Source organism: Rhinolophus hipposideros (genome assembly GCF_964194185.1).
Source record: "Rhinolophus hipposideros genome assembly, chromosome: 15".
NCBI lineage: Eukaryota > Metazoa > Chordata > Mammalia > Chiroptera > Rhinolophidae > Rhinolophus > Rhinolophus hipposideros.
The window spans coordinates 6,173,492-6,195,700 of record NC_138061.1 but is presented as its reverse complement, the minus strand read 5'-3'; the positions used below and the strand labels follow the sequence as shown (position 1 = coordinate 6,195,700).

General features: G+C 58.9%; 2 protein-coding genes and 1 long non-coding RNA gene across 6 annotated transcripts in view; 2 read left to right on the top strand and 1 right to left on the bottom strand.

Moving 5' to 3' along the window:
• Positions 1-8,456, top strand: part of LHPP (phospholysine phosphohistidine inorganic pyrophosphate phosphatase) — a 116,136-nt gene extending 107,680 nt beyond the window's left edge. Inside the window, exon 7 of one of the 3 annotated variants that reach the window (XM_081074259.1) lies at positions 5,147-8,456. In XM_081074259.1, coding sequence (XP_080930385.1) covers positions 5,147-5,243 — 97 coding nt within the window. In that variant the 3' untranslated portion in view covers positions 5,244-8,456. The remainder of the gene's footprint in view (positions 1-5,146) is intronic. The other 2 variants (XM_081074260.1, XM_081074261.1) reach the window with 2 other exon arrangements.
• A 1,567-nt stretch (positions 8,457-10,023) lies between these two features.
• FAM53B (family with sequence similarity 53 member B) overlaps positions 10,024-22,209 on the bottom strand; it is a 112,287-nt gene continuing 100,101 nt past the window's right edge. For both annotated transcript variants that reach the window (XM_081074257.1, XM_081074256.1), the window contains exon 5: positions 10,024-14,227. In XM_081074257.1, the coding sequence (XP_080930383.1) occupies positions 13,859-14,227 (369 nt within the window). In that variant the 3' untranslated portion in view covers positions 10,024-13,858. The remainder of the gene's footprint in view (positions 14,228-22,209) is intronic.
• Positions 14,889-20,796, top strand: LOC308508070. Its single transcript, XR_013994986.1, has 3 exons — positions 14,889-15,878; positions 16,575-16,733; positions 20,537-20,796. It is a non-coding gene; the product is annotated as an uncharacterized lncRNA (long non-coding RNA).

Below are 22,209 nucleotides of genomic sequence, written 5' to 3'. Positions count from 1 at the left end.
AGCAGACCTTGGCTGGATAAAGGCACGAGGAGCTCCCATGTCAGTTTCTTTGTCAGCAGCAGGACCCAGTACTTTCTCGGAGGCACCCAGGTCCCCCACTGGCCCAGGGGACAGAGGAGAAGCAACCCATCTGAGATCTGTGGCTGACTCCGCCCTCCCAGCCACCCCACGATGACTGACCACTGACCCTCGGGCACCTGCCTGAAGCCAGCTCAGGCCAGGAGGTCAATGACTGCCCCGCTGGGCCCCCAGCAAGCTGCTATCTTGACAGTGCACGTCCTGGGCCAGCAGGTGGACAGTGGGCAGCCCTGTGGCACAGGCCTCATGTTTGGGCCACAGGCAGTGGTGGGAGCCCCGTCATCAGCCCCCAGAAAAGCATAGACGAAGGCGGGTGGAGGCGGATCTCCGGGCAGCATCCTCGGGGTATTTGCAGGAGGCCACGCTCTGGCCCAAACCCCATTATAAACAACTGCGCAGGCCCCTGGGTCTTGGACTCCTGGGGCTCAGGTGGAAAGAGGCCCCTAGCTCTGCCTCTCACCTCTGGCCCCGGGACGTGACGTCCTCTGTCTTTTTCTTCCAAACTCGTCAGCACAGCCCGAGTTGGCGTCATTCTCAATGGTGTCACCCTCCAGGTCCAGTTCCCTGAATTCGCTTGGCCAGCCCACCCCCAGGGCCTGGCCCTCAGCCACCAGGGTTGTGGCTGGTCCTTTCCAAACAACTGGGGACAAGGACGCATGTCCCTCCCAGCATGTGATCAATGCTGAGGCCTGTGGTTTCAGGAGCCTCTGGGGGGCCTTGCCCTGGAGCAGACCCAGGTGGGGAGGTGGCACTGACGCCTGGAGACCCCAGGGAGATGCTGCACCTGTGTCCCTTGTGGGTGGAGCCAGGGAGGAGGCGCTGGCCCTTGTGGGCCCGCGAGAGGGAGGCGGCGTGGAGACGGACCTTGCTGGGCTCCTGCCGGGAAATCCGGCCACCATTTTCCTTCGGCTGGTACAAAGACGATCCCTGTAACGCTGTCCAGGCCTACGCACAAATTGGCCTTGTCCTCTCCTCGGTGGCTCCCTCCTTCCCTCGGCTCACAGGACATGAGGGGGAGGAATGGCTAATGACAGGCAGCACCCTGCCCGGGTGAGGGCCTTTGTTCATTCACACGACAGCAGACACTTCCTGGGTGCCTGTGCTGGGCCAGGCTTGTGTGGGTGACCACCCAGGGCACGAAGCCTGGCCCCGCCCTCTAGGCAGCCCACATCAGCGGGGCACCAGCAGAATGGAATGGGGGGTGGGGCAGGGGGCAAGCGCTGTGCTCAAAAAAGAGAGCAACTCACCCTGTGGGATGGAGCGTAGAGTTGGACGTGAGAACAAGTGGGTGAGGTCCTGAAGGATGAGTAGGAGTTTGCAGGTGGAGCAGGACCTAGTGATCATGCTATTCCCGGACAGAGTATGGACAGAGGTGTGGGAGAGCCGTGAGGTCTGAAGAGCAGCAGGCCCTGGCCCCTGGGTGGCTGGCGTGTGGAGGACACCTCGTTAGGACAGACTCCTCGACTCTGCTAAGGAACGGGGCTGTGACATGGGTGACAGGCAGCCACCGCAGAGTTTACACAGGGAGAGGCGGGGGCTGCAGAAGAGGGAGGGAGGAGCCAGAGGACGGGAAGAAAGAGGGGAAGGGACAGACTTCAGCAGAAGGCCCCAGGGACAGACTTCAGCAGAAGGCCCCACTGTACCCTTGGAAAGGGGCCCAACTCAGCAAGGGGGTGGAAGCCATGCTGGCTCCTGGTCAACCTCCTGGTCCTGCTGACACGTCACAGCTCTGTGTCTCCGCTTCCAACTCCAAAACGGGGGCAGTGGGACCCACTCAAGGCTGCTGTGCACAGAGGGCCCACCCACGGGAGCCCAGGAGAGCCGAGAGGAGCCTGCTGCCCTTGGTGGGACACTGCCCTCTCACCCTCTCTCTGCTCCCCCTCCTTCCGTGTGTCTCTGTCTCCTGCTCTCTTCTCCCACCTTCTTTTCTCTTTTTCTGTTTTCTCTCTCTTCCTGTCTCCCTGATTTGGTTTCTCATCCCTCCCTCCCTGCCTCCCTCCCTCTGTTTCTGTCATGCTGCCCTTCTTCCCTCCTTCCTCTCTTCCTCTGTGTGTGTAGCCCTGGGTCTCTCTGTCTGTCTGTCTGTCTCTTCCCCCAACATCCCCACCCCATCCCAGCTCTCCTCTCCTCCTGCCCCACATGTCGTGCTCTGTCCTGGCAGGGCCAGTGGGTTCTCTTGGCCCCTTTCCCCGTCACCCTCTCTGCTCTGTTCCACTGCCAAGGGCATGTCTGCTGGTTTTCTTGGTTCAGCCTCCGTTGTGTGCAGTCTTTGAGGCTCCATGGGTCACAGGTCACTGGCCAGCATGGAGTGGGGTCCACTGGGCCAAGTGTAGCTGCTTCTGGGCCTTTGGGCCTTTGGGTGGGCCCAGAACGAGTCCCTCCCTGAGAGCCGCAGCCCACAGCAGAGTCACGTAATTGAGACATAAAAGTTCACGATTTCCTCCGTGTTGGCAAACAGTGGCCGGCTGCTGATGCAATCCTTTCTTTTAATGGATTCTCGAATTTAAATGATATGTAATTAAACATAATTAGCCATGCACGCCATTCGGCTAGGTACCGTATGCTGAACAGGGCTGGCTAGAATCTCATTACAGAGCATTTCTTTGATGGGGGATTTGTTTCCTCATTGGACAGTAAACCTGACCCGAGGGTCCCGTGAAGGTATCTGAGGAGGGCCAGCTGCCCAGGGACTTGGGGGTGAATCGGGGTGGGGGTGTTTGCTGGGAGAAGTTTTGTTCCTTTTCTGACCTCACTGTTGTGGAGAGAAGAGCTGGCGATCTGGGGGCATGGTGGGAGGGGTCACAGAGCAGGGCAAGCGTGTCGGCACCTGGGCAGGCACAGCCTGAAGCCTGCCTGGCCACCCCACTTCCCCCGACAGCCCCCTTCTAAGTGGAGGCAGGAGCACCCCCACCATGTCTGTGACTGGAGCTTCAGAGCTGCCCTCAGGCCCCAGGGGTAGCTGAGGGGAGCCCAAAAGGGCATGGCCGGGACCACAAGGGACTCAAGCCTTCTGCACATAGGCAAGAGCAGGGGCCGGGCCACAGCGCTGGAGCCAGCCGCTGGCCACTTCCTTCAGGCTGCTGGGATGTCCTGCCTGCCTGCCCCTCCCATTCCAGTGCCCATAGCTACCCCACCCCAACACACACACTCACTCAGTCTACCCTGTACCTCACAGACTGATGTGTATCTGTGGGTCCCGTCTGTGTGTCCTACTCCATCTCCCTGCGCAGCCCCCGCCCTGACCCAGCACACAGTTGCTCCCTGACCGCTTGCAGAGTTCTCAATCGTCACCATAACGGTGCTGAACACCTGTGCCAGGCCTCTCCTGTCAGCTTCGTATCCTCCAAGGAGTAACCGTCTTCCGAACCCTGCACTGGACAGACTGGTTGTGCCTGTTCCTGGACTTGGTATGAGCCGGTCATCTAGTGTGGGTCCCGTGAGCCAGGCTTCTTGTGCCCGTCATGGGGGACGCTGGACAGACACTGCAGCGTGGAGTAATGCAGTCTGGGTGTTTTGTAGTGCGGTGACCCCACTGTGCTGCCACTACAGCTGCCCCTGTCCTGCTGAGGGGCGTGTGTGCAGCTTTCGTCTTTTTGCTTTTACAACTAGAGCTGCTTTGAACATGCTAGACATGTCTTTGGTGAACATGGAGCACTTTTGTGGTGTGCATACCGAGGAGTGGCATGGCTGGGTCACAAGTACGTACCAACAGTTTTCCGCAGTGGCCGTGCTACCTTTTGAGAGTGACAAGTACGCATTTTGGCACTGATGCAGGATAACGTAAATTCCCACGTTCACTAGATGGTGCATGTCTGACGGCTTGAGTTGCTGATCGGTGGGTGGTGGGCAGGGTCCCTGTGTACTCGTCCCTGGTCTGCCCCAAGGCTCATGGTGTGGGGCCTCACGTTTGGGGGGGGGGTCAGTCGCACACCCTGTGGGTGCCTGTCCGTGAGCATGTTGACCCATGAGCTGCAGGGTGGCCACACTCGGGAACCAGAGAACGATGCCCTCAATCATTCGTGGTGTCCCCCACTCAAGGCTGCTGGTTGCTCCTCCTCCGTCCTCAGCAGCCCCATGGGGAGGTGGCCCCCATTGGGCTGAAAACTCTTTAGAGGAAGAGGTACCCTTGCTCATGACAGACCTTTTAGGGTGACGTGCTTTGCAGAAACCAGACCCTTCAAAGTGAAGCTTGGCTTTTAGGATGTTGTCAAAACCAACTTCCATCACTCCAGGCCAGGGCGGGAGCTTCTGAGGTGGTGGCCTGTCTGCTGGGAGGGCGCGGTCAGACCTTGGGGGGATGGGAGCCGCGGGCTCTTCGCTGTGTGAGGTTGCAGAGGGGGCCCCCATTCCTGCCAAGATCCAGCCCAGGAGTACTGGGGAGGGGCCTTCTGGTCAGCAGGACCCAACTCTCCAGCTCACAGCCCCCCAGGCTGCCCGTGGCCCCCGGGACAAGGTCCCAGCTTCTCCTACTGTCCAGACGCTTGTACCCAGAAGCCCATCCTGAGCTCCAGTTCCCCTCCACCTCCCGTGTCACCTGGAGCCCCACTCCACTCCAGGAGTCAGCCCACAGCCCCTCCCCCACAACGTCCCCATGTGGGGTCCATAGGTGTCAGCATTTATCACATGCTTGTTCTCAGCCGCCAGCTGGACTTCAGCAGATCTAGGGAATGTGTGAAAGCTTCGGGCAGTTCTCCCCCCAAACTCCCAGCCAGAGAGCGGCTTTGCCAGGAGCCCAGACAGGAGTGGCCTCAGAGGGCACCGACCAGGTGGCATGTGGGCCACCTGGGTTTGGGCAGGAAGGAGCTCAGATCACAGTCAAGCTCATGGCCCCGCTGTCAAGAGTGTGATGTGGTCACTCCACCACAGGACGCTGAGCAGGGACGTGGTCTGGGGGGGCCTCCAGGTGGAGGGACCAGTCAGGAGGGAGGTGCGTGTGTCCTGGGGGAGGGAGGGGGGCAGCTGTTGGTCACAGGCTGCCTGACCTGGCCGTGCTAGATGTTGGAAGGGAGCGGCTTCAGGGGAGTCAGCATGGGGTCGCCAATTGACTGACCACTGCCCCGCTCTGCAGGCCCAGTGACGAGCGCCATCCAGAAGTGAAGGCTGATGGGTATGTGGACAACCTCGCAGAGGCCGTGGACCTGCTGCTGCAGCACGCAGACAAGTGACGGGCCTGGGGGGCCCCCAGCCTCCTGCCGCCCCTCCCCCAGTGCCTGGACCCCCAAAGCCCCCCCCTTCGCCCTCTACAGGCAGGCAAGAGGGCACCAGCCTGACAGTTGTGGGCTGTCCTGCCCCGGGGCCTGAGCCTGGCCAGCCCTTCGTCCGTCTCCCCCTGCCGAGCCCTTCCACTCTCCCCCCAGTCATGTCCCCCAGTCTCCCGGGCAGAGTGTGTCCCCTTCCTGGTGGCCTGCCTGTGCTGCCCTAGTGAAGTCAGGACAGTGGAGCACACCTGCAGAGAAGGACAGGCTCCGGGCGTGGCCGGAGGTGCTCTGGGAAGGTCCCGGTGCACGTGCCCCTGTGTACCTGGGCCTGTCAGTGCTCCACCTAACTGGACCAGGGCCGTTTGCCCACTGCCTCTTTATCAAACACGCTTAGCATTTAGTAAGAAGCCTGGTGGAAACGAGCCTCTCGTGCAGTCCGTGCAGCTGAGCTGAGACTGCGCAGCGATCCCCACCCACACCCAGAGCCCGAGTGGCCGCTTAGCACCCTGCCCTCCCCCACCCCACGCAATGCCAGCCCGCCCCCTCTCCTGTCCCCAGAAGTCACCTTTGGAGCCTAAGGCCGGGGCAGCTCCAAGGGCACTTGGAAGGCCACGTTCTATAAAGCAAGAATGTTAACCTCTGGGATCAAGGTCGCAGGCACAGAGGGTACTTTTTGGAGCTACAACTTGATAGACTTGTGTCATCCCCAGTGCGTGCAGGAGGAAACTAACGGTTAAATAAACGAGCCTGATCTGCAGCTGACTGGGGCCTCGACTGCTGAGGGCTGTGGGCTGGGAGGCAGTGCGCAGGGGCGCAGCCTGCTCCCTGGTCCTGCCAGGGGTTGGAACCGCCGAACAGCAGAGGGCCTGCCAGGCCCTGAGACATCTCACCTGCCTCAACCCCTTCATTTAACAGAGCGAGGGGACAGTGCACTGCCCTAGGTTCCAAGGCGACAAGGTGGACCGGGGACAAATGCCGGCCTTCCCTCCAGGTCAGCCCCAGGGCCAGCGGTGAGGAGCCATGCATTAATTCCCTCACCGCCCTGTTCAGGTTTCACAATCAATCAGCTGAACAGATAACTTGATTGTGCTATTTCTCCCCAAATCAATCTTGGGAGATAACGGTTCATTAAAGAAGTCCTGGGTCCTCTGTGCCAGGATTTCCACGAAACAAAGGCAGACGAAGACGATCGAACATTGGACTCCCTGCGGTCCCCAGGCCTTACCTGCTGACCAGCCATCATTCGATCAGGATTAGGAGGGCCCGGCGGTGGCTCTTTTCATCAAGATGGGAGGCCACCAGGCTGGTGTCACTGGCCTGCGAGGGAGGAGGAGCGTTGGCCTATGAACTAGAAAATATGCTCTTTGATCGAGTCCCCTAATTACAGCTTGCTGGGGACCCACGTGGTGGCCCGGCTGGTGGCTGGTCAGCAGGTGCACAAGGGCTGCAGCTCAGCAGGGCACGGCGGACGACTGCGTGGGGACAGCCCTCAGCCTTCTGCTCGTTTTCCTTCTTTCCCCCTCCTCGCAGCTGTCCTTGTGTGCTGCCCTCTGCAGCCAGGCAGCGCCCCTCCAGAGGCAGGAGGCTGGTGTTCTCTCCGTGAGAAGTGGGGTTGCCTTTGGCAAGCTGCTGCCCAGGAGTGGGGACAGGGAGGGTGTCACAGGCCCCTGCTGTGTCTGGGCAGAGGACACGGCAGCCCCTCCCCAAGCTGTGGGGTCAGTGAAGCGGGTGATGTCATCTCTTTTTACAGATAAGCAAACTAAGGTGCAGAGAGGAAGGGCCTCGCCAACTCGCCTACAGGCTGACTGGGTAGGGGCAGAGCTGAGGCATGAATCAACGTCTGATCCTGCAGCCATGCCTTTTCTATCCCTTCCACAATCCTGTGGGGTGGCGCACGTGTCCTCCCTTGAGGGACAAAATGTTCTTTGGAATTGAGGTCTGGCCCTATAATTGGGGGGCAGCGTGTAACCCTGGGGCGTCAGCGACCTCATCCTTTCCTTAGCAGGCATTCACTGAGTCCTGCCAGGGACCAGGCCACTCCAGGTGCCCTGTCCCTTGGCTGGGGATGGTGACCTGATTTGCTGCCACCCGAGGTGACAGTGCTGCCAAGAAGTAGGACCTTCCTCACCCTGGGTCCGTCCAGGTCCGTCCTGGCCTGCTGCAGACCCTCCTTCCATGCCCCCAAGCAGGGCAGACAGCTCTCAGGCTGCAGTGGAGCTGGCATTCAGGGCTGATGAGGCAGGAGCCAGGCCGGGGAGTCTGGGCCTCAGCACCAGGTGTGCACCTGCCCCGCCGGCTGGCGTCAGCTCTCCTCTCCTCCAGATCAGGCTGAACGAGGTCCCTCAGACTCAGGAGGGCCGAGTCCCTTCCTGCTGGGCGTTCCCACCCCTCGCAGGGTGGGCAGGTGGGAAGGGCACAGAAGTGGGGATGCAGGGAAGGGCCCCTGTGCTCACAGGTCCACCTCCCACCCTAGCGCGATTGTCCATAGCTCGGGCCTCCTCTCTCAGAATCGTCCTAGTTTAGATGCTAAACATATCACGCACTTTGCGGGATCTCATTTTTTCTTTCCTTTCTTTTTTCTTTTTTTTAAAGAGTTTATTGGGGAAGGGGAACAGGACTTTATTGGGGAGCAGTGTGTATTTCCAGGACTTTTTATTGGGGAATAGTGGTGTGTTTTTCCCAGGACTCATCAGCTCCATCCAAGTCAAGCTGTTGTCCTTTCAATCTTAGTTGTGGAGGGCGCAGTTCAACCGGCAACCTGTGGTTGAGAGGACGCGTTCCAACCAACTGAGCCATCCGGGAGCTCAGCGGCAGCTCAGCTCAAGGTGCTGTGTTCAATCTTAGTTGCAGGGGGCACAACCCACCATCCCTTGTGGGACTCGAGGAGTTGAACCGGCAACTTTGTGCTTGAGAGCCTGTGCTGCAACCAACTGAGCCATCTGGCCACCCGGGAGCTGAGCAGCAGCTCATTGACTTCATTCTAGTTGCAGAGGGCGCACCTTGCTAGCCCACGTGGGAATCGAACCGGCAACCCTGTTGCCCAGAGCTTACGCTCTAACCAACTGAGACACCCGTCCGCCCCTCATTTTTCCTTAACTTTATATTTTTCTTTTAGATTATAAAAGCAATATGTATTGCTATAGGAAATTCAATAGAAAAGCATAAAAAACCAAGTCACGCAGAGTCTGACCACTGTTAATATTTGGGGCATTTCCTCTCGGCCCTCTTACCATGGGCAGATGGATGTTTTTAACACGATCTGGGTTATACTGTATGTCTCGGGTGGTACTGCAGTTATTTTGCATTGACTCTCTCATGTAAGCGCCCCCAAGTGTTAAGCGGGGCCGGACCCACCTGCAGGGCGGGGTGCAGCTGCTGCCCAGCAAACGTCCCAGAGCCTGTGCCCAGAGCCTGTGCCGGGGGCAGTGTCCTGCCTCCAGCAAATCTCGAGGGGCAGGAGGGAGTGGCCACGTGCTTCCCCTGAAGTGGGGGCTACACCAGAGCAAGAAGCAGATGGCCATAGCTGGGCGAGCTGAGCTGGAGCAGATGCTGGAGCCCAGTCAGGGACGTCATCCGAGGGGGGCCGGTAAGGGCCACTTAGGGGCTGGAGCTCCGTCCAGGGCCACGCTGGATGACAGTGCTGTCCAGAAGTAGGACCTTCTTCAACCTGGCAAGGTGTCCTCCGGTGGGGAACATGTGGGGGCCACTGTGCTGGGCAGAGCCTGCCCTGGTCCCTGCTCTGTCAGTCCTAGGGACCTGCGGCTGGGTCCCTGGGCCTTGGTGCTACAAGGCTGCCTGGTGGGGCCTCCCCTCACCCCCGGCTGCAGCCGCAGCACCCTTCCTTCACCTGCTTCACGAACTAGATATTCACAGACCATTTTGTTTGACAGGAGGTCTGGTGCTAAACAGAAAACAGGCCGAGTCTGACAACCTTCGATCCAGAGGGGCGTATTCAGGACCCAGTACATGTTCTGAGCAAAACTCGATGGTCGGATTACGTGAGCAAACGTCAGGGCATCGCAAATACATAAGCCTCCACGCCTGTCCTCAGGCTGTAAATGTCCTGGTCTCCTGAGCTTTAGTTAGCCAGCGCTCCCCAACTGTGTGCCCTGAGCCCACTCTGGGCAGAACTGCGTGCGCCGGTGTCCGAGGCCCACGCAGCACAGGGGTGAGCCATCCTGTCCTCTGTGACGTGGGCCCAGCCAATGCCACCCCCTTGGGTACCCGGGTGGGCAGGCGGTCCTGCAGGGCTCCGGGCCAGGCCTGGCAGTCCACATAGCAGCGCAACCTGGAGCAAACGGCCATGTGGCCTTGCCTTGGCGTTGCTGAGGGCTGAGCTGATGTGCCCACGCGCGTTCTGTGAAAGTCAGCTTCCTCCACCCATCCGGACTTGGAAATTAGAGAGGGGTAAGTCTGCGGTCCTGGGGTTCCTGGCCAGAGCGAGGAGCCGAGCCCCTCCACCCCGAACACACACATACACACACCCACACACACACACTGCCTCCAGTGGGGTCCCCCATGACCAGAGCCACGGCCCAGCCATGGTCAGCCCTCCCCTCCCCCACAGTCGCTCACATAGCCAGCCTCTCGACAGCTCTGAGATGGTCTGCTACCCCCATTTTACGGACCTGACCCTGAGGCTCGGAGGGGACAGAAGGAGCCAGGCTCTGCCCCTGCCATAGGCGGAAGGGGGACCTGCCGATTAGCCACACCCAACAGAAACCACACAGCCAGCTCCCATCGGTTGGATATTGAACCAGGAAGCTTTATTTACACAGTAAAAGTAACAAGCAAATTCCTGAGAGACTAGAGCGGCTCCTAGTGCAAGACAGTTGTGGCCTGCGTGGAGGATAGGCTGCGGTGGGTGGAGGTGAGGACAGACACGGCCACCTCGGCACACAGGTTGCTTTGCCCCGGGTGGGGGCCTGGCCCAACCCCACGTGCTCTGGCCACCACCCTTCCTGAAATACGTCCATGTCGGGAAAGCACGCTACAGCCCCAGAAACAGTCTACGCGCTGTCACCAAGCCCCCAGGACACCCCCCCACGCACTGGAAACACAATTTCTTTGCCAAAGAGACGATGCTAGAAGGTCAGACTATCCTACCTAGGCTACAAGGTCTCTGCTGCGGTCTGGGGTTTTTAAAAAATCTTTTTCTCTTTAAAGAGGCGCGGTTTTCTGTGACTGGCGCTAACGGGAGGGGCTTGACCAACTGTGTGGCTGTAGGAAGAGGCAGCCCCATTGCCCACGCGGGAGCAGCGAGTCTGGGTGGCACCTGCCCAGCCCTGCTGTTTGCAGGGCTGCTCACACTCCAGGCGCAGAGCCTGAAGCGGTCATCACTTAGGTGACCGGCCCCGAGGCCAGAGTGTATCACCTTAACCTCGTGGGCAGACACGGAGACGCAACAGGGCATCCAGTGTGCTTGAAATGCCGCTCAGACAGGCGGTGCCCTGCACGCCCCCTCGGGCAGCGTCAGCCAGGGCGTGGGAAATCACATACCACCCGCCCGCACAGGGAGACCCATTTGGACGTTTGGATTTTTCTGTTTTTTTAATATAATGTGAGCTTTCCTTTATTGAAATTTTCTTTCAGAGTACAAATTCACAAAACTTTCCTGCTACAAAAATTTTGTTGAAAAGTAAGGCTTTCTGAGAATGAAAATCCGTATGCATGGTCAGAACAGGTTCCCCTGTGGCCCAGATGTGGTGCGTGCCTGTGGGTCTGGGCCAGGCCCGGCCTCCACTGCGAGTAAGGCAAGAGGGTTTGCGGCCCTGTAAACAGTGAGGCCCGGCCCCCACGGCAGATGGCGGCTTTAGAGGACACTCCTTTGGAGTGAGCGGGGATGCCATGTGACAGTAAGCCTCTCCTCCCCACCCAGCTCTCCTGGAGCCAAGGCTCTTGTCCTTCAGCCCCTCCTTACCCCCCTCCCCCATAAGCAGTGGTCTGGCCCAGCCCTCCCTCAGTCTCCCCTCACAGGCAGGACTTCATGGGCATCAGCTGCAAAAGGCCTGGCCCCGACAAAAGTGAGGCGTTTGTGGGATGAGTCTGCCAGCCCACTTACTGCCTCTGGACAGTGGCACAGGGTCAGAGGGAACCTGCTGGCTGAGCCTGCCTCCCTCCAGGAGCTCTAAGACCAGAAGACCTGGTGCCAGCCAGATGGCGGTACCTTCTACCTGGAGTCTGCACCCTCCCATCAGGACAAACACGTAGTCAGCTGAAGGCCTTCTCCTCTGAGCAGAAGGGACACCGGCCATTCTCTGTCCTCATCGCTGGCGCTGTGGGTTTGGGCTAGGTGTGGCAATGACAGTCAAGAGGGGCCTGAGGGGCTGCAAAAGGCCAGACCCTGCTTTGGGCCAGAATCCCTTATGCCTGAAAATCCCCAAGGCAGGGCTTGCAGGTCGACAGGACCAGCTTGGGTGTAGGTGGCTGGCAGGGTCTGCGGGACACGTGGGACACCCACTGCCACATGCCTCCCCTCCTAGCTGTGAGGAAAGGCACCTGGGGGCCGCTGCCCAGGCCCATCCTGGCTTGGACCCCCAGCCCTCACTGTCCTGTGGACCAGGAGATGGGGCCCTGCCTCTTCTTGCACAGGAAGGACTGTTTTACAGGCCATGGTCCGTCTGTGGCCACGCTGGGTGTGGGCCGGACGCCAGTACCTCCCCCCACCCCAGGCACCAGCGTGTGTACCCCGAATTCATACACTGCCAGAAGTCCCCCAACAACCGCCCCCACCTCCTCCGGTCACTGCTAAGAAGACACGACCTCCACAACCCGCCAGGTGGGGATTGGGCGAGATCGTCTCCCAGAGCCACCAGCTCTCTGGTTTGGCTCTCCAGGGTCCCCAGGGGATGTGCCTTTGGTGGGAACCAGAGGCGAAGCGGGTCGCACCCCAGGCCCTGCCCAGCTCCCACACACCACAGCCTTTCCAACCAGAGGCTTCGACACCCTCTCCGAGGCCACTGACTTGGGGTTTTCTGCAAGACTCTTAACGGCTGATTTGTAGGAAAAGCCACCTATAATTCAGGACCTGAGACACCACACTTACGATATAAAAAAGTGAAGGTTTAAGTAGAGCTTCCCAGTTGGGTCTCTCTTTAGGGGAAAAGTGAGACCCTTTCGTACTAAACCTGCAGCAACGAGGCATTTGCTGTTAACAAGAGCAGAAGCAGAATGACTACGAAGTGCCTTTTCTCGTGTCAGCAAACTCCAGAGTACGCACCAGTTATTTTTAGCCTTTTGGGAAAAGGAGCCACTTGCTCATAAGCCGACCCAATTGCTATTGTCTGCAGAAGATGCGGAGCTTGCTAAAAGCCCAATTCCAAGGGAGCAGTGCCCAGGGCACGTGTCTGCAGCTGGGCTGGATTGGAGCCGCCTGAGAGCGAGACCTCAGGAGGCAGGCTCCTTGTCCCCGCTGCCAGTGGGGAGCCTGCGGGTGCCAGGAGCTGGGGAGGGTGCTCGTGTGCCTCCAGGTGGTGGGGGGACACAGCAGAGATGCAGAACTGAAAACACTCTGCTCCCCAGCTGGCTGGCAGCTGGGCTTGTCCCGCGGCAGACGGGGCCCCTCGATTAAAGCCAGCAGACCCCACCACCAATGAACACTGCAGGGGCCTTCAGACCCTTGACCCAGTGCCCCCGAGTACCCAGCAGATATCCTCCACGCCTGAAATATGCACAGGACCTGGGTTTGTGTACCTGCTTACAGCTCATACCTCCTGAGGACCTCTCAAGAGGTTGCCCTTTTATGGCGACATCTCTCCACTCACCTGAATCCAACTAACTCATCACTCAGTGACAGGTCAGCCACAGAGAATGGCTGCCATCTGCCAACGCTGCCAAAGCGGCCCCCAGAGTGGCAGAGAGCCACGGGGTCAGGCTCTCCACGCAGGGGAGAAGTAAGTGGGTCTGTCTTTTCAGCCAAGAGATCCACCAAACGTCTACCCAACAAAGATGGCCTACCCCAAGTTGTTCTCTGGGTTCTGAGAGTGCAGACGTGGAGGGCCACCCCACACCCTGGGCCTTTGTCTGTCACACTTGGAATTAAGGCCAAATGGTCTGGTGTTACTACAGAAGGAAGCATCTCCTGAACCTTCCCAAGCCTGAAGCAGGGAGACCTGGGAGAGAAGGCACAGAATTAAACTGAGTGAAAGAAAGTGTGGGGCCGACTCCCCAAAACTGAACCTGAGCAGGAGGCCAAGAACGGCCGTGCCTCCACTGGACGGACCTGAGCCCAAGCCCCCTGAGAGAACGCAGAGCGCAGCCGTGAGACCGCCCCGGGGGTGACGGGACGCTCGCGGCTAACATCCCCCGAGGGAAGCGGGGGGACAGACCCAAACTGAGCAGTGGCAGCGGCTCCAGCAGTTCCGGGGACCGTGGCTGCTGTGCTGGGGAGCGGCCGAGGCCCCCCGCAGCCTGGACAGCCTCTCTGGGAGGGGGGTGGGCTCGCTCCCTGGGACCCAACGCCTTCCGGGAAGCTTCTGCCAGGCCTAGGAGTGGGGCTCCCCCTTCAAGTGCCCACCTAGTGCCTAGAGGGAGGCTGTGGATCCTAATGCACCCCCACCCCTGACCAGGGGCCCACGCCCCCCTCAGTTGTTCTCTATCTGTTCAATGTCCAATTCGCCATCCAGGGAGCAAGGGCTGCTCCCGGGAGCCCCGCGGTCCCGCCAGGCCATGGCCGGCTCCCCGTTCCTGCCACAGACCTCGTCGGGGGCACAGCCGTCTGAGTCCTCACAGCACAGCTCCTCCTTGCAGGCCAGGGGGTCATCGAAGGACGCGGGGAGAGGCTCCGGGACTGGCGTCCCGGCGGGGGTCCGGCCCCCGGGGCCAGAGGCGGAGGCCGACAGCAGTGCCGTCCAGGACCTGGTGCTGCTGACGTGGAGGGTGAAGGGGCTGTGGGTGCCGCAGTCCTCCATCCCTGCGCTCAGACAGCTGAGGCTGCTGAAGGTCTGACAGTTCTGTGGGAGACACACACACAGGTCACTCGGGCACGCCCCCCTCCCGGAACCCAAGGACCAGACGCCCTACCAGGCCAGGCCCAGGCCTCTGGGGCTACCTGGCGATGGGGCCTCCAGGTGATGGAAGACCACCCGAATCCCAGACTCCTGCACCATCTGGGCAAGTGGCCATCGACCACTCACGCATTAAGAAATACCCCTGGTCAAGGAAGACCGGGTCATAAAGAAATGCAAAATTTAGTCATTCACTCACAAAGTGACAAAGAACACAGCTTGCTAATTAATACCCAGTTGTGGGGGGCGGTAGGAGGGCTCAGAGCCCTCCGTCCCACCTTTCTGAAGGGTGATCTGATAAAAAGTTACCCAATTCCCTCAGGCAACTGCACTTCTAGGATTTTGATCTGAAGGAAACAATTTAGGACCCATGGAAAAATTCAGTAACGTGAATATTCTTTGTCTCTGTCACACTATTCAACTGAAAAGGGGGCCACCCAAGGCCCCCATGACGACAGTGCCCAACGCACGCCTTTGCAGACAAGGAAGGCTCTTGAGCCCTTAAGAGAACATTGCCAGAGTGAATCTGCTGACGCAAATGGAAGCCTTGCCAGGCTGCACTGCTGCACAAAGGGGCGTAATGCCCACCCTGCCCACTCGCCATGAGGGGAGAGGAGGTGGGGGGGCGGTCAGGAGGGCTGAGCTGACGTCTGCAGCCATCCAGGGAGCTAGTTTCCATGTGAGCCTGGGGCCCGGCCAGGAAATATTGACTCTCTAGTGGGAGAAGGCTCCTGGGCCCTCAATGGGCACTCGATGGCAGACGCCTCCCGGCAGCTGGAGTGGCCGGGCTCACCAGCCATCAGGCTCCCTGGGCCTCAGCTGCCTCATCTGTACAAGGCCAGCAACGGGCCCTGTGAGGCCCAGGGAGAGAGTGTGGCTGTCAAGAGCTCCCACCTATAGGGCTCCATGTGCATGCTTACAAGGGCCCTGTGCTTGGTTTGATGCTCTGTGGTTGTCATCTTGAAATTCTGAATAGTTTTTCAAAAGGGCCCTTCATTTCAGTTTTGTACTGGGCTCACGACGTATATGGCCAATCCTGCATGGAAAGCTTATTAACCTTGCTCTCTGAGTTTAGAAAGAAAAGAGCTTCCCCCCTCCCCTGCAACCGCCAAGTGCTGCCTGTGTGGGGCCGGCCTGGGGAGCAGGCGGCCTGAACATGACCCAAGGGTGCTCAGCGGCACTGTGCACCAGTGGAGTCAGTTAACTGCCCGCTTTCACAGCAGGGCACAGGACGTGACAGAGGGCTGTGACAGGCAGGGGCACCAACGGCCCAACGCAGTCCCTTCTGGGGAGACATGCGTGGAAGGCAGAGGGGGGCGAGGGTGGGACCTGGAGCACCACGAGCCTGTGAGGCCAAGGTCACAGGCTGTCCCCGGGGCCCTGGTGTTTCCCCAGCTTCGTGTTTTGTGTTACTTTGAAATAGAGATGAGCACCAGCTGTCAAAGGGAAGAAGCTGCAGAAACGGGCTCGACAACCGGAAAATAAAAGACGCGCTCTGTGGAGGAAGATGGTCGTGCCTACTATTCCAGGACACTCCACGGAGGAAACTGTTCTGATGGCTTCGCTTTTCTTGGAGTCTTTGGACTGACTGAGAAAGGTGAAGACTGGGGTACAGGAGGGGGCTCTGGGGAAGGGCACTGGGACTGAGGAGAGAAGGGCTGGGCCACTCATTAGAAAGAAGACGCCAGCCCGCACAGGGACAGGAGCCCAGGTGGCAGCCTCACCGGACTGGCCTGGCCGGAGTCCCCCGACTTGGCTGCCATGGGGTTCCATGAGGCCCGCCCCAGTCTGCATGGAGCCCATTCCTCCTACCCCCCAACACAGCAGAGGGCTGCAGACAGCAATTCATGCAAAACGGACGTTCCCAGTTCAGAACACAAACCTGGCGCTGGGTGAGCAGAAGCCCCAGAAGCCTGTGGCGGGAGGGTCCGAGGCCCGTTCCGCCTCCCAGCCACTGTCTCAAGTGGCCTAGACCTGAGCCAGGACAGGAGAACTGGGTAGGGACACAAGAAAGACAGAAGATGGTCCAGCCAGGCAGGGGCGTCACACCCCCACCGCCACCTGTGTTCGCGGCCTCTCTGGCCCAGGCCGCCCTGAGGAAACGGGCCCAGGTGCAAGGGAGGTGCCGTGGAGCTCTGGAGCCCCGGGAACCAGGTCCCCCCCTCCCAGCTAGGTGGTCTGTTTATTTGCTTTGTGGAAGTGGTGGTGGGTAAGAAAACTTCACGTATGACAATGACTCCTGTTGTAAACAACGTCTGGGGTAAGCCCAGTGTGCTATACAAATGGGTCACAGGTGACGCCGAGACGCTGATGCCCGCAGCCTGTGGCGGTCCCCACATCTGTGCAAGCCAGTATGCTCAACGCCTGAACTGTGTCCCTGTCTCCTGTGAGCGACCACGTGAAGACGGTGGGAAGCACTGGCACGGTACACCTGAGCAGGAAGTGCTCCCAGGTCTGCGTTCACCTTCTCCTGCTCAGCATCCTGCCTGACTTCGTCTGTTAAACTTCCTAAGGTGCAGGGGAGGGTGGGGGTGGGGGAAACTCTTGTGCCCGACTTTATGGCAAATGTGACAGTGTGTGTCTGGGAGCTCATCATGTTCAACATTAGCCATGTCAGCAGCAGGGTGCCAGGGACCCTGGTTTGCTGGAACTTTGCAGAGACAGAGCTTTGCCTCACGTGTGCCCTGGAGAGGGCTGAGGTCACACGGGCTATTACAGATCTGGGCTCTGCCTGGCATGGGCATCATGGCTTCAGATAAGCTCCTCCACCTCTGGGCCTTGGCCCTCCTGACAAATGGGGGGTGGGAGAAAGGGCACCCCGGGCCACCCCCACCGGCTGTCTGGACTACCTGGATCCTTCCTGCTTTGCAGCAGGGTCAGAAGGTGCAAGGTTTGGTTGCTGAATGTCATCACAGGCCAACCCCAGGATGCCACTGAATGCCCCTCCCCCCAGTAGTTCTCAAGGTACCTGCTCCTTGGCTGCAAGCCCGTGTCACCTTGAAAACTTTGTTGACTGAAAACTCAGCTCCAGTGAAAACCAAGAGCTGCCCACTGAATGCCTCAGCTGGTGGCACACCCCACCTGCCATGGAGGAATGTGACGGTCACAGTGGAGCAGTGTGTGTCCTGTCCAGACTTCATCCCTGCGTGAGCCCACCCCATGATGACTTTCAGGGCACAGCCCACGCCCAGGCCCTGCAGCTGCCCCGCGTCTACCACGCCCTGAGCCAGGGTCCCGCCCAGCCCCTCCTGGAGCTCACTCCCCAGAGGCTCAGCTCCCCCAGAAGAACGCTGCATGGGCCCCCAAAGATGTCTGGAGAAAGCTGCTAACAAGTTCAAAGCATCACATGAGCACATCATTCCAGGTGAAATGGTTGCTCCAGGACAAACAGTGCCCCGCCCTGAACACTGTTCTCTTGAGACTCAGCCCTGGCCCAGGGATGGGCTGCCTACGTGGGCAAAGGCCTGCCCAGGTAACAAAGTTCAGAAGGAGCCATTATGGGGCCTCAGGCTAGTGGCTGGAGACATCGGTCAGCACCCTATCCTAGAGTCTGGGGCAGCTTAGAAACGGAGACCCTGGAAGTCAGGCTGCTTCCATCAGAGCCACGAGGCCTCAGCTGTAGGCGGTCATGTGTCAGCCCAGCCCAGCCAGTCTCCCTGGGGCTTCTCAGCCAGAAGCAGCTGACTTTCTATGCAGATATTTGCTCCTACACCCTCCTGGGTGGGAGGCCCCTGGCTGAGCCCTGGAGACAGAGACAAAGTGAGGGGGGGGGGGCAGGGGGCAGCCCCCGGCCAGGGACAGGCTGCTGCAAGAACACAGGGAGAAGGCCAGGCCCAGGGCCTCAGGGGGGCCAGATCCCAGGTGCTCTTCACACTGCAGAGCTCCCTGTGGCTCAAGCTCAGGGTCTCCTCCCTTCCGGGCTGCTTCCCTCATCTCCCTCCAGGTTTCTCTGAGCGCCCCCGCCTCCCGCCCCAGCCCATCACTGGGACCACAGTCCGCACCTCAGGCTCTGCTTCTAAGGAAGTGACCCAAGGAGGTGAAATCACTTTACATGCGACTGCCCTGCTGTCTGTACTGCTGTTCCTTCCAGCACAGTAGCGCCAGGCTGGGGGCAGAGGCTGGCTATCGCTTCCCATCAGGGGTCCAGCTGCCGGAACCAGCCTGCCTCATGTTGGCTAGGGAGTGGGGGGACACCTGTCCTTGGTCAGTCCGTGTCCTCAGTGTAAGGCCAACGTGAGACTTGCCCTCAGCATTGTACTGGGACAAAACACGCCTCCCCGAGGCACACCTGCCCTTCCCCTTCTCAGAGAAGAAGGGTGCTAGAGCACCCCACTTCCCCCTTTGTCCTTCAAGGCTGGCACCTTTCAACGTCCCATTTTACAGACCTCTGTGTTACAGATTTTTAGGAGCTACCTGGCCTATGCTTCCTGGAGCCTGAGGCTGCTTTGCTGGAAGTTGTTGGGCCTAGGGCTCTGGCTAAGAGAGGCATTTCCTCTCCCAGACGCTTTCACGGGACGGAATTCTCCAAGTATCAAGAAAACACCAGGCTATGAGAATGGCTAACGGCCTGGAAATTTTCTAAGTCTCGTTTATGCTGAAAGCTGGCACAGAGACGGCAAGGCATGTGGTTTCCTGGGGTGGTTTTTTTGTTTTGTTTTTTAAAACTATGTCAGAAAAGAGAAAAAGGCACCAGCATATTTTGGGCCTATCTTTAATCCATCTTTGATAAATGTGAATTTTGCACAGGGGCTGGACTCTCTCACAGGAAGCCCCAGAGCCCAAATGGTCAGAAGGGGGGCTGCTTCCCCCTACGGCTGCCCTGGGCCAGAGCTGTGGGTCAGCATGGGGTCTGGCAGGTGCTGAGATGATCTCACTTGGCTGCTGGAGGCCGGCCCTTCATTCTGGGCATCTTATCATCATGCTCTAGCCACAGCCCAGCTCCACTTCCTGCACAGGGCAGGGCAGGGCAGGTCGGCTGGCCACCCAGGCCTGTGTCAAGGCCTGTCCTGTTTCTGGGAAATGCTTACCTTTGGACCCCACAAGAGGCAGCCCTTTGAGCCTGGACTGCTCCCCTGTCCTCAGGAATAAGGGAAACAGCTGCCGGTTGCTGAGACCTGACACTAGGAAATAAAGTTACCTCGGGGAGCCTCCAAGTCCCAGGGAGCACCCTGATTGGCAGTAGATACTTGAGGCTCTTTCAAGATCACAGGTTGTAGGATTGCACAGCCCGGGCGGGAGGAAATATCTGTGAGGTGGAAGGATGGCCCTGGGCAATTACTAGGAAGTCCCCACCTTCCTGTGCCACCATTTCCTCAACTCACTTCTGCAGAGGCCACGATGTTTACTGAGTGCCTATTCACTGGCAGGCTCCTTCTCTCCCACTAAAACCCAGTTTTGCATCTTCCCCTCTAGAAGCCGGCCCCAAGCTCTTGCACACAGCCCTGACCCTACACCCCACTGGCTGGCTGAGGGGCCGGCTCAGAGAAGGTGCCCAGTACAGCCTGGGGACAGGAAGGAAGGACCCACCCAGTCAGCCCTACCTGACTCAGCCTGTGTGTCTGCAGAGCCCTGAGGTCGAGGTCCCCGGGTGCTGTGGACAAGAACAGGCCTTGGTGGCCCAGAGCCCTGCACGTCCTCTGAACAGCGGCCAACCCAGTGGCCTGGAGGCCCCCCTCTGCTCGCACCCCACAAGCCACATTGTGGCGCCCGTTGTTTCTGCACCAGGCCCCCGGGTGGCAGATGGCCTGCCCGAACACAGAAGGTGTGGAGACCGATGGCAAAGGGCCTCCCGGCACTCTCACAATTGGAAAACAAACATTTTGTTTCTGCGGTGTACGTTCCGGCCAGCACACACTCAGGACGGGACTTGTGAAACCACCTCACTCTCAGCTTGGCGTGAAGAGAATTCTTTGCCTAACAAAAGTCGAGGGACCTTTCCAAAGCACACAAGGGTCTGGCAGGGGGCCAAGGGCAACGCACTACCGAGATGCATGCAGGGTCGGGGGACGACTCCTGCAGCAAGGACTGGTGGCACGGAAGGTGCGTCCCAGGCCCTCACAGGGGATGGCGGGCGCTGGTTCTTGCTCAGCTGCCAGAGCTGCATGCCCCGAGGGCCATGTCAGGGCACAGGGAGACCCCTCACAGCTCCACCCCAGCAGCCCCGCGTTTGTGTTACAGATTCTGGCTTCCAGAGAAGGGAGTCCTTTTTGGGAAAATGAGCAAATCACCAACCAGTTCATTAACCTCGTTTTGCAGATGGGCAGACTGAGGCCACGAGAGGAGATGAGGCTTGCCCCACGTCGCACAGCCGGTGGATATGCGACCAGACCTCCTGACTTCTGGGCCATGCTTGGGAAAGCATCTGATCAGGGAAGGATGGCAGTCTTGAAAAGGCTGGACAAGCCTGGGCTGGAATCCCAGCTCAGGGGTGTCTTCTGGGGGACCCTGGCAAATCACTGCACTTCTGAGCCTCAGTTTCTCATTTGTACCATGAGGCTAATAAAAGCTCCAATGTCACAGAATTGTTTAGAAGATTAATGGCACTGAGAATACCTCCACCTCCATATTAAATCATTGTGATGTTTCTCCACTTTCCTACTCCCCTTATTGGCAGGAACAAGGTTTATGCATTTCTAAAAATGGCACTTTGCAAAACTGTGCAGACAAAAAACCCCTACCAGCCCCAAGTTCTGCACTTAATAATCACCAAATTAATTCTGGGTTTTACGCAAGCACAGGACATGACAACAGCAGGAAGGGCCAACCCCCCGAGTTGCAAAGGGGCCACACATGTGCCAGACATGTGCACGTCGGCAGTCAGCCGTGGGCTCTTTCTCGTGGCTGGAAGGCTTTTTCACACACACAGAAAGGGGAAACCCCTGGACAACCTCTCACTGTGTAGAGTTCGCATGGCCTGACGGGGGCTGGTTTGGGGCTTCTTGCTCCATGAAGGAACACTGTGGGTGAGCCAAGGTAGGGGCTGCTTTGTGCGCCAAACCTTGGCTTCCCCAAGGCAGGGCCCATCTCCAGGATGGCGCCAGCCTTGTCCAAACGGGCCAATGTTGGCCAGTAAGAGCAGCAGCCTTCCCCGCTGTGCCCTGCCAGGAGGCGGCGACCTGTTTATCAGAAACGGCTGGGGGAAGTGGCCCGTCGTGTCTGTGGGAGCCCGGGTGCCACGGGAATGTAACGACACACAGCGAAGGTGGGCATTTGGGCCAGGTGTCTTCAGTTCTGGAGCGTGTGAACCTGGAGCCCCCATTTCCACCTGTCATCTTATTTCTACACCTGGAGAATAGATGAGAAGCAGAGATTAAGTTCAAAGTGTCAGATTTCCTTTCAATTTGGTGGTGGTGGGGGGGGGGGGAATCTCTTCTTTCCTCCCCAACAATAAAATATAAATCATAAAGAAAGGCCGGCAAACATTGTGGAAACACAACTGGCCGATTTATCTGCTCAAATGGGTCTCAGCACAGAAAACTCCAGAAGCAAACAGTCCCCAACCCCTGCCCGTTGCTGAAGCACTCCCATCTTAGGACAAGGCCAACCCCCCCAGTGCACAAGCACACCCCTCTGAACTCCTGGGAGCCAGCATCCTGGCAGGACCCAGCCAGCATCTCACCCGCTCGATGTAGCCAGAATGGGGGGCAGGCTCAGGAGTAGGGACGTGCTGGAGTCCTCAAAGACGGGGCCTCTCCCCACTGACTGGACCAGCCCCAACCACCCATGGGGTACCCTGCACTGCCCAGGTCCCTGAGAAAAGGCCCCGGGGGTCAGTACAAAATGCCCGGCTACCCTCACTTCTGTGGTGCCAAGGAGGGTCCCCGCGCCAAATCCAGAGGAGTGCCTCATTGGCTACAAAGCTAGAACACAACATCTGCTACCCTCCCTGCTGTGACGTGGTCCAAGGTCAGGGGTGCAAGGGCAATGGT